This window comes from Onychostoma macrolepis, chromosome 03 (genome assembly GCF_012432095.1).
Source record: "Onychostoma macrolepis isolate SWU-2019 chromosome 03, ASM1243209v1, whole genome shotgun sequence".
Classification (NCBI taxonomy): domain Eukaryota; kingdom Metazoa; phylum Chordata; class Actinopteri; order Cypriniformes; family Cyprinidae; genus Onychostoma; species Onychostoma macrolepis.
The window spans coordinates 44,053,276-44,071,125 of record NC_081157.1 but is presented as its reverse complement, the minus strand read 5'-3'; the positions used below and the strand labels follow the sequence as shown (position 1 = coordinate 44,071,125).

Genomic DNA, 17,850 nt, shown 5'->3' with positions numbered 1-17,850 from the left:
CATACAAATTACATTTATTAAAACAATCTATTTGAAACCTAACCTCGATTCATCTGTTTAGAGTAGCACGTTATGTCGGATTATTTGCACTCAGAGCAATAGACCATCATGATCATCACATGTGTGCATAAACGTTGAGACACACTTTATAATGTCAGTGAATTATTCAAAAAAGCAATCCAAGACAAAATAAATAATAATAATAAAAAAAATAATTAAATTAAAAATATATATAAAAATGAAAATAAAATAAAAAGCATACTGAGTCGGGTCAGGTGGAAATCACATTCTTGGAGAAAGTTGTACTTTCTTACAAAATATTTATTGTCATTTACAGAGCTAACGTACCTCTCAAGAGATGCAGATCACTACTACATGAGATCATGTGCTCGGGACAAAAATATAACAAATAAAAAATATCAGAAAAAAACACATTTCAAAATACTCCTGAATAATAAAATAAACCCGTGTATAACAATATCATGTATAACAAATGTCTTCTTACATTTAAGATGATATCTTACACAGATTTATCAGAAGAATAAGGCAGAATATCATTAATCTTGTCAGAAGTGAATGTGCATAAACAAACATCTCACAGAGAATGAAAAGGTAGAACTTGTTTCACAGAAAATGTCAGTGGAAAAAAGCAACAGAAGAGCATATTATGCTATACATTCAACTCTGGATCCACTTCGCAGCTTACTCTAGCCAGGAACATACACCTAACCCTTGAAAGAGAGTCACAATGCAGTTACAGTAAAATACAACATTCCTCAATAATACCCATTTTAGTATACTCAAAAAAAAAAAAAAAAATGCTGATTACTTTAGTTAATATTGTTGTAAGTGCTCCAAGCACTTTAAAAGAAAAGTCAGCAATAACATAAGAACAAAGATGTGAAAGTACATAGCCTATTTTAACAAATTACATAAATTAAATAATTTACATATATATTACATGTATATTACATGTAAAATATTAAATGCACGCAAATATAAAAGTTTGAGGGTATAAACAATTTCTGAGTCACTTCAAGCACTTAAGTCACTTCAAAGTAGTATTCAGTATAGTTTGGCAGCCACAAACAACATACCACAATATCAATGGCACAACATCGCAGATATAAAAAAATAATCCAGCTCGATATGATGACGTGCACCTAATCTGCTAGTTATGCAGACAAAAAAAAAAAATGGCATGTTCGATTGTCTTACCCTCAGAAATGTCTCATACCATTAAAAACCCTCTGCCCAGTGAGAAAAGTTCAGTCAGATCTTTTAGAAAGTGCAGTTCACTTTGCTGTTAGTTGATCTCCTCTTCTTGATGCTCCTCACTGTCCACAGCTTTACTCAGAGTTTCCATTTCAGCGGATTCACCAGTCGTCTGGTTCATATCTATACTGGCATGCTTTGTACCAGGAGTCCCATTATAACGTGTCGACATCTGCAATTAGAAGAAAAACGTATTTACGTGACATCTTTCTATTGTTGTCCACTTTAAATGTCAGTGTATTTAAAATTATTGTATTAATTAACCAAATTCATATGTAATCATAAAAACTCACCTGAGAAGCCTCCTGAGACTCGGTGTTGAGAGGTTTACCTGAGATGTGAGAGAGGAAAAGATATGAAGATTAGCTACAAATGATCAGCCTCAGTTAATGCATAGAGCAAAGACAGCATGATGGATGATTCCCACATATAGTGATAAAATCCATTTCAGGTCATACTCACAGGATGCAATGAGGGATAAAATCAGCAGTGCTACAGTGAAGAGCCACTCAGACGGAAAGACAATGACCCTCAAATCACCCACCAGACGTACACCATGAACTGTGGAAGAAGATTCATTTTAAACAAATAGTACGTTTTGATCCTACATGACCTTAGGAATCTCATTAAAATGTTGTGTTCACTTACCTGCTTTCATTATCAGTTCTGTCATCAGTGCAACCACGTTTACTAAAACAAGACCAGCTGATCCATACAGGAACACAATTTTCCTCATGCGGAGCTCTGTAAGGCCAGAGTTAAACATTTTTGTTAGTTAAGGAATTGTGAATAAGTGAATGAGTTAATGACTTTAGACACAGTGTCAGTTTTCTGATTGGCTGTAATATAATAATCCCCGGCAGAATCACAACAATTATCCAGACCTTAAGCTTCGTGGATGAGAATGAAATAGGAGGATTGAAAAACAACACATGAACAAGAAAGAAGCTGATCGGTACTTTACTCTCATAATAGACTGGGACTTCAGAAAATGCAAGAACCCACAAGGCTTGAACAAATCCTGCCACACAGACCAGTCCTGCATCATCTGTAAATAAAAAAAGTCTCTATTAAAAAGCAGCAAAGTCTTATTTATTCCCCATAATTATTTATTTATTTCTCTCTGGTTCTATTATATCTATATCCATATATATATTGTGACGGGAGGAGCCAACGACAGACACAGTGGGTGTGGCGTCAGGCCTCGGAGAGGCTTTTATTAAACAAAAAATGATAAAATAAAGTGTCCAGGGGAAGAAGCGTCCAACAAAACGGGGGAATCTGGTGTCCTCGTTGTGCTGCGGGGCTCGTGAAGGAGGGCAGTGTTCAGAAGGGGAAGGGTCGGAGTCCGGTGGCCGCACGCGCTCCCGCTCTGGTCCGGTTACGAGGGGAGGCGGCTTCTTCTGACCGGCGGCTCTTCCTCTTTTTCCTCGGCCTTTGGCGGGACTTGAACGGCCCGGCATTCTGGCCCGACGGCCGTAATACGGGTTCTGCAGCTCACATCTCCGGTGGCGCGACGTCCCTCAACGCACCCTTCCTGAACCCACGAGGACACCAGCGTGCGTGCATGCATGTACGGGGGAAGAGACCGGTCTCTCGAGGAGAGGCGCGCTCGGCATTTAACGGCGGCGGTGATGAGGCTTCATTCAGTCCAGCTGTGCCTCATCACACGCCGCCAGCCTGCGTTGATCCCACGCCCCTCCTCTCATCCACCCACTCCAGTCGGGAGCCTGGTGAAGGGCGGCGAATAAGGGACGGGGTGGTGATGATGATGAGGGGGAGGGCCACCGATCCGTCACAATACATATATATATATATATATATATATATGTGTGTATGTGTGTGTGTGTGTGTGTGTGTGCGTGTAAGAAAACTTCAAATTATTTTATATTATACCGATACCAATTATACCAATGTTAAATATGAACAGATGTACACTTAAATTTTTATAATTAAAACAAATATGGTTTAAATTTTTTAATATCTTTAAATATTGGAAATATATTCATACCTTTTTCATTTCTCAAGAGCACAATGTAAAAATACACCATTGCTCCACTCATCCCAATCATCATTAACCATATTAAATAGTACAGACAACGCAGACCTGAAAAGACAAAAGAAACAGTGAAAACATGCTCAAGAATAAAAATAGTTACTAACTGAGTGAAACTGTGACTTGTGAAACAACTAATATAGATGGAAACTGATTTTTTTATTGAGGACCACCACATGAAAAACACAAGTCATTCAAGTCACAAAAAGACACTAACGTTATGCATATATTTAAACTTTTATTGTATGCCCATCTACTGATTAATTTCTGCAGTCATAATAGAGCAAAATATAAATTTCTCATACTTACAGCATGTATTTTTATTCAAAAAGAAATGAGGCAACCAATGAAGTACTGGAAGAGCTGTAATGATAAACACTTAAAAAAAAAAGAGAGAGAGAGAGGCAGTTAGAGTCAAGTAATAAATTGTCACAATAACTACATGACTAGCTTCTTCTTACACTTTTATTTATGCTGTGTAAGAAGCAGACAAAACTGAATATTCCTCAAGCATATTAATTAGCTAATTATCATTCAGTATCTGCTCAAGTTTTAAAATGTTCTTGTTTACCTTTATCGGTGGGAAACTGAGTGTAGAGCAGAAGGGCGAGCTGTAATGAAGGCAGCCATGAAAAGCTACAAGTGCCAACAAAGAATCGAACTTTTCTGTACATCCTTCTCCTTAACTCTCCAGAGCATGACAGCAACTTCTCTTCAGCCAATTCTATAAAAAAAGAAAGAAAAAAAAGTGTGAATTCAGTATCAACATAAATCTAAAACAAATATATTTCACACTTACTGCATATCTACAATAAGATATATACAATAAATGTCCTAAAGAAGCATTGTTTGAATGTCAGTTTTGAACATGTTAAATAATTTTCTATGGTCATAAATCACCAAGAACAATGTGAATTAAGTGGTTGTGTAAATTATTTCAAAAAGGTGAAATATGCTAATTGTTCTAGATTGTAGTGAAATTAATTGGGAGTTAAAATAAGTTTCCTTGTTTAAAATGCTGTATGAAAAAAAAAATCTGTGAATGTTGTGTCTTCAACAATGCATTAAAACAAGATATCCTCATCTTGTGGATGCTCCATTATGGACGATCACTCACGTATAATGAAGAGAAGACACATCAGGACAATTAAACTGATGGTGACTGTTCTGATGACTCTGCTGTTTTCAAAATGTTCAGCTAAAAGTACTGACACAGACATAAAGTATTAGTTTAAACTTAATGGTATATTTCACTATCGTGCACTGTAAAAAAAAACGTAACTTTTTCTCTCGTTCCGTTATATATATACACACACAGCACTAATGTCTACATGTGTGTGTATATATATATATTAGTGCTGTCAAACGATTAATCGCGATTAATCTCATCCAAAATAAAAGTTTTTGTTTACATAATATATGTATGTGTACTGTGTATGTTTTATTATGTAGGCTATATATACACACACATACAGTGGGGCAAAAAAGTATTTAGTCAGCCAATTGTGCAAGTTCTCCCACTTAAAAAGATGAGAGAGGCCTGTAATTTTCATCATAGGTATACCTCAACTATGAGAGACAAAATTAGGGGGAAATCCAGAAAATCACATTGTAGGATTTTTAAAGAATTAATTGGTAAATTCCTCGGTAAAATAAGTATTTGAAGAGTTCAGATGCAAAAGCCGCTAAACGCCACCTCCGTCAAAAATGAGAATGACATTGAGCGAATGCTTACTGCACATAGTACACGTTCAACAAATATTTTCGCTTCAAATCCTCTAAATCCCAGCATCAACCCATTCAGAAATATCGGTTTGTTGGCAAAAGCCTCTAAACGCCACTTCCCTTTGGCAGCAAAACTCGCTATGTTCCGAGAACCAATCAGAAGGCGCGACTCGAATCATATGATTTCGGATTTCGAGCGGTTTCAATATAGCGGCGCGCTGAGGAGCCGGGTTTTCTGTGAAGATTGTTTTAGATTCAGATTCAGATTGAGATTTTTAACATAAAAGACTGACATTAAATAGCAGAAGAAAACGTTATTTACCTCAAAACTCTGTCCATTATAAGGCAAAATAAAGTATATACAGTGGAAATGGCTCGGTCTCAAGTGTAGCATGCATTCGTAACAGTTTTTCGTGCAATGCGGTTACTTTGAAGGAATCTGATTTATTATACATCAAACAACAGCTCTATTTCAGAAACGACAAAGTCAAACAAGATGCCATTCTTCTCTCTCATATGGATGTTATGCCAGATGTATGTATTTTAATGCATTTTTAATGTTGGGTTGTTTGTGAAACGTCTGTTTTTTGTTGTTAAAATAAACATGCTGCCATTTTGTGCCATTGTGGTTATACTGTATGAATCTGTTCTTTTTTTTTTTTTTTTTTTTTTTTTTGGGGGATTTTTGCCTGTATTCAGACAGGGTTTCTAGTTGCATCTTTAGTGATTTTTCAACTAGGCCTATTTACTGTCTTGTCCCAAAGAGGTGGATTTAGAGGTTTTTGCAAAAAAAAAAGCACAAGTGGATTTAGCTGGTTTTGACGCAAAAGAAAATCTAACTTGTTAAAAACCAATGGATTGTCTAAAGTGAGATTTTTGAAAAAAAAGTTATTTTATTCACGAACTAATTAGATTTAGATTTAGATTTAGTCATTTTGCAGACGCTTTTATCCAAAGCGACTTACAATTTGGGGAACACATGAAGCGATTCATCTTGAAGAGGCAATTCGACAAAGGAAGTGCTTGTAACACCAAGTCTCAGGCATTGTTTAAATAAGTACAAGCTAGCAAGGGAAGGAATAAGTAAGGAGAAAGATTTTTTTTTTTTTTTTTTATGTGTAGGTTGAAGTAATGATAATTACCTTATCATTACCTTTAAAACGAAACTACTCAGCCTGATCATAAGAGCCTGGTAAAAAAAATGCTCATTTAAAAGAAAAGAAGTCTGATGGATTTAGAGGGTTTTGCATCTGAACTCTTCATTTGGTCACCTACAAACAAGCAAGATTTCTGGCTCTCACAGACCTGTAACTTCTTCTTTAAGAGGCTCCTCTGTCCTCCACTCGTTACCTGTATTAATCTGTTTGAACTTGTTATCAGTATAAAAGACACCTGTCCACAACCTCAAACAGTCCAACTCCAAACTCCACCATGGCCAAGACCAAAGAGCTGTCAAAGGACACCAGAAACAAAATTGTAGACCTGCACCAGGCTGGGAAGACTGAATCTGCAATAGGTAAGCAGCTTGGTGTGAAGAAATCAACTGTGGGAGCAATTATTAGAAAATGGAAGACATACAAGACCACTGATAATCTCCCTCGATCTGGGGCTCCACGCAAGATCTCACCCCGTGGGGTCAAAATGATCACAAGAACTGTGAGCAAAAATCCCAGAACCACACGGGGGGACCTAGTGAATGACCTGCAGCGAGCTGGGACCAAAGTAACAAAGGCTGCCATCAGTAACACACTGCGCCACCAGGGACTCAAATCCTGCAGTGCCAGACGTGTCCCCCTGCTTAAGCCAGTACATGTCCGGCCCGTCTGAAGTTTGCTAGAGAGCATTTGGATGATCCAGAAGAGGATTGGGAGAATGTCATATGGTCAGATGAAACCAAAATAGAACTTTTTGGTAAAAACTCAACTTGTTGTGTTTGAAGGAGAAAGAATGCTGAGTTGCATCCAAAGAACACCATACCTACTGTGAAGCATGGGGGTGGAAACATCATGCTTTGGGGCTGTTTTTCTGCAAAGGGACCAGGACGACTGATCCGTGTAAACAAAAGAATGAATGGGGCCATGTATTGTGAGATTTTGAGTGAAAACCTCCTTCCATCAGCAAGGGCATTGAAGATGAAACGTGGCTGGGTCTTTCAGCATGACAATGATCCCAAACACACCGCCCGGGCGACGAAGGAGTGGCTTCATAAGAAGCATTTCAAGGTCCTGGAGTGGCCTAGCCAGTCTCCAGATCTCAACCCCATCGAAAATCTTTGGAGGGAGTTGAAAGTCCGTGTTGCCCAGCAAATTTTTTCTCATTTTGTCTCTCATAGTTGAGGTATACCTATGATGAAAATTACAGGCCTCTCTCATCTTTTTAAGTGGGAGAACTTGCACAATTGGTGGCTGACTAAATACTTTTTTGCCCCACTGTACATACAGTATATATTTTGAAAATATTTACATTTATATATTTATATTCTTATATTTTATATTATATATAAATATATTTAATATATAAACCTAACATATTTTTCTTAAATATACACATGCATGTGTTTGTACATATAAATATACACAGTGTATACACATTATGTAAACAAAAATGTTTATTTTGGATGCGATTAATCGTTTGACAGCACTAATATACATATTTTGTCTAATATATATATATATATATATATATATATATTGTGACGCGTGTCCCGAGCTCTCGTCAGCGTCGCCCTGGAAACGAATGAGGAACACCTGCACGCCATCAGCACGGGCTGGCCGGTCAAAGCTGAGCCCAATCAAGCGCCAGCTTAAAGGCTGCCGAGTCACACCTGATAACATTCCTCTTGCTTTGTCTACAGAGAGCAGTGTGTGACCGGCCAGCCAGGACCCACCCGCACAGCACTGGACCCACCCGCACAGCACTGGACCCATCGCACTCAGACCCACGGAGGACACAGGTTTCAGCGCACAATTCGACCCACCCAGGACACACGGATTCACTCAAGCTTGCACAATAAATGCACCCTTCGGGGCCTTTATCGAGCCAAACTTGTCGTGTGATTCTTCCTCCCATCACAATATATTATATATATATAAACTGAATAGGCTAATCTTAAACTAAGGATAAATTAAGTTTAGGTTTCCAGATTATTTATAGTATAGATCTACCTGAAGACATCACTGTCATAAATGCTGCATGATCAACATGTGCAGTCATGATATACCTCAGGATTTTATCTGCAAAAAAATGTTGTAAAATCATGAAAAGAACATAAACAGTAATAAGACAAATAATAGTAATACTTGTCTAATCCCTTTTAGCTTTATGTATAGATACGACAAATCTCAGTAGACACAGATATTATGTAAAATCTGAATATATGAGTTTTATACAGCAATTTATATAAAAAAATTAAAAAAACAACCTGGTAAATATGTGGCTAATGGTGTAACCCAATACAACCTCAATGTCCCCAGAATATAGAGCACACAGCAAGAGATGCTCTCATACAAAGAACCTGAAACACATTATTTTGATGATTCAGAAATATACAAATATAATTGGTATAGCCATTCTAAATCAATTAAGAGACACATTTTAGACAGAACTGAATTAAGTTGTAAGGTCTATGTTGGATTTAGTAATAGATCTCAGATAAAATAGTCTTGATGAAATACCTTCAATAAAATGCCAGATGATTGAAGTCAACAGCATAGTAATAAACGGGCAAAGGAAAAGACAAACTTGAAGACACAGCCTTGTCTCTACAATGAAGATACATAACAACTCCAGTTAGAAATTAATAATAAATATATATATATATATATATATATATATATATATAAATCATCTTAATTTCATATATAGAATAAAGAATGTAGAATACATTTTTGAAACCTATTTCTGATATAAGCATACCTGGATTTTCTGATCTGGAGTAAACAATCCAGCAAAGCAGAAGTGCAGATACAGATGCAATAATACAGAGAATCAACACAGTTGTGTGTAGCCAAGAGAAACCTGTCAAACAAACTTCAGTTACACAATGTGTGACACTGTATGGAACTAAACAGCTAAATGGAACTCAGGAACTGAATTCTGGGGTAAGCCAATATATTTAGAATTTTTGCTGCTGTACCACTCTAGATAAACAAGGTTTGATTAGGGTTCTAAGTAGAATGTTTGTGTGTCAAAAAAGGTGCTACAAAAACAAAACATCAACAAAGAACCTCTCTGGCATAAGGAGGTCTAGGTAAATGGTTCTCAATTATTATTATTTTTCCAGGACACAGGTTTGCATAGGTCTTTTTGTGCATTTATCAACTGATACAACAGTTTCCAAAATTATTGACTGCACAATACAAACAAAACATCTCTCAATAGTCAAATGTAGCAAACATTTTAAATCAAATTATTTTTAATTAAATTAAATTAATTTAAATGAATTATTATTACAACAAAATGCATAGGCCTGTTTTTTTTTTTTTAACAAAAACAAAATCCATTACCAGGTTTGGAAAGTTTATATATACATTAAGTTTATTTGAGGTGCCCTTTGTAAACTATTGTGTATGGAACGCTTTAGTGGCTCCTGTAATTGGGACTTTGCGATTGATCCCTTTAGATTTATGAATAAACATTTCTTCAAAGAGTATAAAATTGTTAATAGCACAAGTTTGTGTGGTTTACACTGTTTTCTTATTTATCTGTGACTCACCCAGTTGCACCAGTACTACAGTAGCATTGGCTGAGAGTCCTCCAGCAAACACTTGACACATGTAAACTCCTTTATCCTCAGTTCTGACACTCTTCAGTCTGAGAGAGAAGTTTCCTTTGGGGATTTCAGCAGTGAAGAACTCAACTCTGTCTCTGTATCGCTCATCTGATGAATCTGATAAAGCCTTATTGTTTAGGAAGAGCAAAACCAGAATATCTTCATCTTCATCTGTTTTCTTCCATGAAACCTCTTCAATGTGTTCAGGTGTGATGTGAGAGTCTACAGAGCAGTTCAGAGTAACGTCTTCACCCACAGACGCAGGTATGGAGCGATTCAATACTGATACTAGCAAACGCTCTGGAAGAAAGAACAGCTGAAATATTACAGAATGAAATATAGCCTAGTTTTTGTTTTAAATTCCAATGTAGGAAATGATTCACACTCACCAACATCTTTTATTTCAACTAAAGTTTTCCCTGCAACCTGCTGACTGTAAACCTTACATCTGTAAACCCCTTTGTCTTCAGCTCTCAGATCGTCCAGACGGAGGGAGAAGTTTCCATGTTGAATCTGATCAGTAAAGAAATTAGCTCTACCACGATAATCTTTGTGCTGTCTCTCTGCTCGACTCTCACCATCTTGATACAGATGAACCAGAGTCTCTGAGTCTGTTCTTTTCCACACAACTTTCACTTTTTCTGCTTCTAAAGACGTCTCAACATAACAGGGCAAAATGACTGAACCTCTCAGAGGTACAACCAGAGGACCAGAGGGACCTCGAACAATAAACCCCAGGGTATCTGTGTGTTTGAGAGAGAGAAATAAATATAAGTATTGTTATAAAATTACAATAGACCTAAATATAAATAATTACGTGAATTGTTTTATAAAAATAATAATTTTTGAAATATTAGGCTATAATTTAAGACACACGTAAGCATATAATTTAAGTTGTTTTCTGAGGGGCTCAGTAATTATTCATTAGGGTGCTCAGACCTCTTAAACCACATGCGTCTTGAAAGTACTTTTAAACACCGTTCAAAACAACAGGCACACGCTGTACACCCTGGAAATGGACATTTAAATGTACGTTCTCTCTTAAATGATGAAAGGTTAGCTAAAAAAGGACACATGATTACCATGTAAAAGGCATTTTGCTTTTAAATGTCATATAACTTTAACGAGAGTGATGAAAATTTATAGCATTAAATCTAAACAAACAATACATACCATCAGATATTACAAAGTTGAGCATCAAAACACACTGCAGGAAATGCATCTTAAAATGCATTCTGACGAAAAAAAATGCACTCTCATTATTTCCAGTGTAAATGATAAGAAATGAGCAATTTCTTATGGTTCTCTAAGTACGGCACAAAGACAACCGTTTTGCTTTTCTTTTTGTGAATTTCGGTCTCTTGAGGAAGTGGTTCAGCAGCTGAGCTTGCATGAGTGCAGACTTTGGTGAGTGTACACCTGGTAAACAGGAAATGTGGTTGAAACAATACATGGTAGTAATACATAATTATATAAAACAAAACTGTGAACCCATTAATTACTTATAGCATTCCTGGTAAAAATATATAGTATTAAACAATTGGAAAACGTTTCATTATGTACATTTCCAAGCAAGAATCCAATTACTGCTTTTGACTTGTCACATTGCAATCACAATATATACGAATATAGTTTATTTACAGCTTAAGTTTTAAGTTATTTCTATTCATGTGTAGCGGTCATTTACGGTCGTTTTTTATTTTAATTTCGGTGTATGCTTTACTGTTACATGTATTATTAACATTTAAATAAAAGTTAAATATTCTCAGCAAGTGTCAAGTCTTAACATGTTATTAAAATTAATGGTAACACTTTACAATAAGGTTCATTAAGCATTAATGTATTAACTAACATGAACTAATCTTCCTTTACGTTAGTTAATGAAAATACAGTTGTTTATTGTTTGTTCATGTTAGTTCACAGAGCATTAACTAAGGTTAGCAAGATTAATAATGTAAAGGAATGGAAGTGTAATATTACCTGAAAAATATTGTTGTCTCTTTTTGTCTGATTCTGTTTTCTTTTTTGTTATTTTTCAGGATCGCAGGAACAGTGATGAGAGGAGAAGATCCGAAAAGTCAGTCGCTCACAGCCACAACGACTCTTCAAACTATGAGATGAGGAAAGTGGCTTTTTTATAATGCTGATAATGTGTGTGTGATTTAAGAAATAATAGCTGAAGTGCATATTGTAGCAATCTGATTTATAATAATTGCATGCATGAATTTGCATGAACTTGATGAAAATGATAACTTAAAGGTCCCATACTGTACACCTTTCTGGAGTTTTATTTTAGGTTTTGATGTCCTTAAGAATATATATTTGCGGTATAAGTACTGTAAGAATCTATAGTCTACCTCGACCCAGCTTCCACTCCACAATATGTTTGATCATGCTCATTTCCCAAAATGGCTTAATTATTATAGAGAAGAAGAAAGTCAACAGTTATGTTGTTTGTAGACCATTTGGGATGATCACATCCTGAGCAAATGGTGACCAATTGTAGAATGGGAGCAGGTGTGGGACACTGAGAACCACCTCAGACAAAGTGGTGTCAGAACTTACAGGTGCATCTCAAAAAATTAGAATGACGTGGAAAAGTTCATTTATTTCAGTAATTCAACTCAAATTGTGAAACTCGTGTATTGGATCAATTCAATGCACACAGACTGAAGTAGTTTAAGTCTTTGGTTCTTTTAATTGTGATGATTTTGACTCACATTTAACAAAAACCCACCAATTCACTATCTCAACAAATTAGAATACTTCATAAGACCAGTAAAAAAAACATTTTTAGTGAATTGTTGGCCTTCTAGAAAGTATGTTCATTTACTGTATATGTACTCAATACTTGGTAGGGGCTCCTTTTGCTTTAATTACTGCCTCAATTCGGCATGGCATGGAGGTGATCAGTTTGTGGCACTGCTGAGGTGGTATGGAAGCCCAGGTTTCTTTGACAGTGGCCTTCAGCTCATCTGCATTTTTTGGTCTCTTGTTTCTCATTTTCCTCTTGACAATACCCCATAGATTCTCTATGGGGTTCAGGTCTGGTGAGTTTGCTGGCCAGTCAAGCACACCAACACCATGGTCATTTAACCAACTTCTGGCTTTTGGCAGTGTGGGCAGGTGCCAAATGCTGCTGGAAAATGAAATCAGCATCTTTAAAAAGCTGGTCAGCAGAAGGAAGCATGAACTACTCCAAAAGTTCTTGGTAAACGGGTGCAGTGACTTTGGTTTTCAAAAAACACAATGGACCAACACCAGCAGATGACATTGCACCCCAAATCATCACAGACTGTGGAAACTTAACACTGGACTTCAAGCAACTTGGGCTATGAGCTTCTCCACCCTTCCTCCAGACTCTAGGACCTTGGTTTCCAAATGAAATACAAAACTTGCTCTCATCTGAAAAGAGGACTTTGGACCACTGGGCAACAGTCCAGTTCTTCGCCCAGGTAAGACGCCTCTGACGTTGTCTGTGGTTCAGGAGTGGCTTAACAAGAGGAATACGACAACTGTAGCCAAATTCCTTGACACATCTGTGTGTTTATTTTAATTTATTTAATACACGAGTTTCACAATTTGAGTTGAATTACTGAAATAAATGAACTTTTCCACGACATTCTCATTTATTGAGATGCACCTGTATATGGAAAAATAAACCTTGCCAGTTAAAAAAGGACATTATATCAGGCAAAAGAGTACAAGGTGGTTTAGAGATGATTGATTTTTTTGACATTAATAATACTTTTAAACTTAATTGGTTAAGAAACTGTCTAAAAAATTATAATTCTATGTGGTTCTTTATCCCACAATGTATCTTTCAAAAACATGGAGGGTTATCTTTTCTTCTTAGATGTAATTTTCTTCCAGGAAAGTTACCGATTAAATTATCCAAATTTCACCAGCAAGTATTATTGGCTTGGAAAATTTGTTTCCATCACAACTTTTCTCCGCATAAAATGCTTTTATGGAACAATTGTCTTATTACTTCCAGGAATAAATCGTTATTTTTGCACAGGTGGTTTGAAAGGAATATATATTTTGTTATAGATATGTTCTATGAGAGTGGAAACATTCTGTCTTATGAAGACTTTATGCATGTTTACAATTTTCAAGTTTAAAGAATTTCAACAAGTGGTTAAAGCTATTCCAAATGGGTTGATACAACTAATAAATAATCACCTCTCTTTTGGAAGCAATGAAAGGATATTTCCAGAATTAAAAGTTGATGGTAAATATTTTCTTCGTCTTGTAATAATAAACATATTAGACAAATTTTGCAATCAAAACATAAAATCTCCCCTAGAGGAAAATTCTTTTGGAATGCAAAAATCTCTGATATTGCTTGGAAAGCGACCTGATCAAATCCTTACAAATTTTGTATTTTGAATAAAGTTAAAGAGGTGCATTTTAAAATACTTCACAAAATTTACTCATGTACAGTAGCTCTGTCTAAATTCATGGACATTGACAACACTTGCAGTTTCTGTAACACACATGAGGAAGACTTGTGTCATTTGTTTTATAATTGTGATTTGTCTCGTAGATTTTGGTCTGATGTTAGTGCCTTTCTATTTTTGCAAAGAAATGTTAATTATATGCTATCTTTAAAAGACGTTATTTGTATTGATTGACACAAAAGTAAAATGATTGAGTATGTCCTTAACTTTTACATTTTGCAAGGTAAATATTATATTCATAAACAGAAATTTGCAAAATGCACACCAAAATGTAATCGATTTTTATCAGAAATGGAAGCTTTGAAAAAGTCTCTAATGCAAATTAATAACAAAAAGAATGACATATTGTTGGATTTCATGGAGAATTTTTTTTTTCTGATATAGCTCCCCCGATGCAATCTTTGAATATGTCCTAAGGAAAAAGGAAGAAAATTTGCATTATTGTTTAATTGTCTTATTTTTTATTTATCCCCATGTGGTTATGTGTTTATTTCATTTATTTATTTTTCTCCTCTGAAACACTGTTCTACAGTTTAAGATTGCTATTATATTTTGTGTATCTGGATTTACATTTTGGTAATGTTCAATCATTCTTCAATTAAAAAAAAAAAAAGGGAGAACTGGAGGCGGCCCATTTAAACCAGCGCAGATTCGGCTAAGTTACATAAGAGCTTAAAATATCATCTTGTTGTGATGTTGGGTGCCAGAATCGATGTAATACAGCCTTAAATTAGAAATTTGATTGCATGCTGCCACTGCCAGACAAAAAAACAGACGACAGCTGTGGTTAAACGAGATAAAACGAGCGGACTGGACCGAAACGATTGTCAAAAATGCTTGCGTTTGCAGTGCACACTTCTTATCAGAAAAGGGTCAATAAAGTATTGTCTTTTACTGTTGTCTGTCTGGGGGTTTGGCAAAAGGAGGGTGGTCGGTGCTCGGGGGGATGATTGAAAGCGGTGACTGAGTAGTTCGGACGTCACATTTTTACGGAAGTCACAAGGGCTTGTGAATAAACACAGCTACTTTATGCAGGTTGTGTGCATTTTACTGTGGATTGACTGCTTTGAAACTTATATGGTAGTTACATATCCCCTAGACCTCAGTTATCATGAAAAAAGCCAGGAAATTTCAGTTTTGACAATATGAGTTCAAAAGCCTGAGTTCAAAAGGAAAAAAAACTGGGTTTTTGTTAATCAGCGTGTATTTAATTCTCATTATAAATGTTTACAACATTTATAATAATAATTAAATGTTTCTTGAGCAGCAAATCAAGAATGATTTCTGAAGGATTATGTGACACTGCAGACTGCAGTAATGATGCTGGAAATTCAGTTTTGCATCAAAGGAATAAATTACATTTTAAATATATACTCAAATAGAAAACAGTTATTTTAAATTGTAATAATAATTCTTTAAATTGCACTTTTATTGTATTGTTGATCAAATAAATGCAGCCTTGGTGAGCAGAAGAGGTTGAAAAAGGTGCAGAAAGGTCATTTGGTTAGTATTTATGTAAACTCACTCAGATTCTTGAGTAATCACAGAAAGGATGCTTGCAAAACATGCAAAGGTGCGGATCTGAAAGATGTGACACTAAAATGATTAAACATACTGGTAATCTAGCAGTATGCATCTTTACAACAGATAGCAGTGTCAAAATTAAGGTAGTTCCTAAAATCTTGACATTTGATCAAGTACAGTACTTTACACAGACAAACGCCACTCACATTGTCTTTAAAAAATGTTAAAATCTGGTCTGATTTTTGTTTTGATCTACTCTTGGCACATTGTTGGATCAGTTTAATCTTTTTGCTCTACTGACTGCACACAGTTTGTAGGTTATAAGGGTTGAAGATCAGATCTATGACTGGTGAGAGATCCAGCTCATTAATAATCTGAACCAAACCTCAAAGTGCGTGCCGAGGAATCATTATTGACGAGGCTATTGTAATAAATAGTTATAATTCATTTCAGACTATGGCCAGTAAGTGGTGCTGTTTCAAAGAGTTACAATGACCAGTTTTCACTTGTACACACCATCATTCATTGATTGGGTTAGAACAGCTGATTATATCACAAATCTGTAAGCGACTTTTGACTGTTATTGTCTGAAGCTGTTATTAACACTTTTGACTGTTGATAAATTTCATAACAGTTTATAATATGGTTCTGACCACACTGTAAAGTTTCAGGAGTGACAACTGCATTAAAATAAGGAGTGAATCCCCCAAATTATGGTTTTGTGTGTGTACTTCCAGGCAGGTATGTTTAGGAAAAGTTGGAGCTAAACTCAGGACACCGGCCCACCAGGACCGAGTTTGGAGTCCCCTGGTATAGCCTATGCTCTGCAGAACACTTCTCACGCAGTGTTGCCATGCCCTCTTTGTTTTAAATGTCTATGAGAGTGTTGTTTGTGCATAGGTCACAAAACGATCTGGTTCATGAACTTATAAAGTGGGAACTTGGTCATATTTTGATGTTAAATATTTGTATTTATTTTGGTTTATTATGAAGTTGTTTGTGTTATTTTTCTAGCAAGATCTGGCAACACGAATGAGTAAGTGAGTAAAGACTCACCTACTATTTCTTGTACCAGAGACACGTCTCGAATGGGCGAGAGTTGAAAGAGTGAATCTTCTCATCTACTCTGATAAAGCAGCACTTATGAAGGTCTGGTTTGTGTGGTTTCAAATAGGAAATACTCTTGAATTCCTGTCTGTCTAAGATGAGTAAAGGTCTTTGCACACTGAGTCCAAAATTTTCGTACGTTAAAAATAAATACGATGACGTTGTGTCAATCACGTTTGCATACTGCCTCCGAAACCTTCGTCCGTCATAAAAAAAATTTGGATCAGGTTCGATTTTCTGCGTTTTCGCATCCATAGCAAGCATTTTGATAGGAAAGGATGAGGAATATGAAAAAACCCATGCGAAAATCTCGGACTCAGTGTGCAATGGCTTTAAGACTCGTGTATAAACCCTTACATATTTTTCAAATGAATACACTAAGAAAATGTTCAGTGAACTTAATCAAACTGAGATAAGCTTTTCTAAAGTTCACATAAGAAGACTTGAATAATTAAATGTTTTGTTGAACAAACCTAATTAATTAGAATTTCTCAATTTACTACTTAAATTAGGCTAATCCTTTTCATTTAACTGCTAGCTACTAATACATTTTTCTGACAAAAAATTATTGAACAAAACTGATAAAAAAAAAAACATTATATTTGGAACTGATGTACATGATTTTATCACGTGAATTCAATTTTGTTCAGCACACAACACATTACTTCATTATGGTCTTGGTTGGTTTTTTTAATAGAGCACAGTTCAGGTCACTTCTGTTTCCAGAGCTTTTCAAACCATACACTGTAAAAAGTGCTAAGTTGACTTAACTTAAAAAAAATTGAGGAAACCCGTTGCCTTAACATTTTTAAGTAAATGATAATTAAAAAAATAAGTTAAGTAAATTGTCAAGTTCACTTAACTTTTTTTTTTTTTTTTTTTTTATTATTTACTTAATAATTTTAAGGCAACAGGTTTCCTCCATTTTT

General features: G+C 35.7%; 1 protein-coding gene across 3 annotated transcripts; it reads right to left on the bottom strand.

Annotated features, from left to right (window-relative positions):
- Nucleotides 1–286: 286 nt before the first annotated feature.
- On the bottom strand, nucleotides 287–11,297 carry LOC131537990 (uncharacterized). Of its 3 annotated transcripts, XM_058771760.1 has the most exons (16): nucleotides 11,001–11,297; nucleotides 10,217–10,570; nucleotides 9,771–10,127; nucleotides 8,972–9,073; nucleotides 8,731–8,817; nucleotides 8,478–8,570; nucleotides 8,221–8,289; nucleotides 4,449–4,538; nucleotides 3,903–4,055; nucleotides 3,641–3,709; nucleotides 3,287–3,382; nucleotides 2,240–2,323; nucleotides 1,924–2,019; nucleotides 1,738–1,836; nucleotides 1,569–1,606; nucleotides 287–1,447 (listed from the first exon to the last, which is right to left on the bottom strand). In XM_058771760.1, the coding sequence occupies exons 1-16, from the start codon at nucleotides 11,059–11,061 to the stop codon at nucleotides 1,307–1,309; spliced, it is 1,989 nt and encodes a 662-aa protein (XP_058627743.1). In that variant the 5' UTR covers nucleotides 11,062–11,297; the 3' UTR covers nucleotides 287–1,306. The 3 variants fall into 3 exon arrangements, with proteins under 3 accessions (XP_058627743.1, XP_058627744.1, XP_058627746.1); XM_058771761.1 differs by lacking the exon at nucleotides 4,449–4,538; XM_058771763.1 differs by lacking the exon at nucleotides 11,001–11,297 and having other exon boundaries at nucleotides 288–1,447; nucleotides 9,771–10,143; nucleotides 10,217–10,288.
- Nucleotides 11,298–17,850: the final 6,553 nt, after the last annotated feature.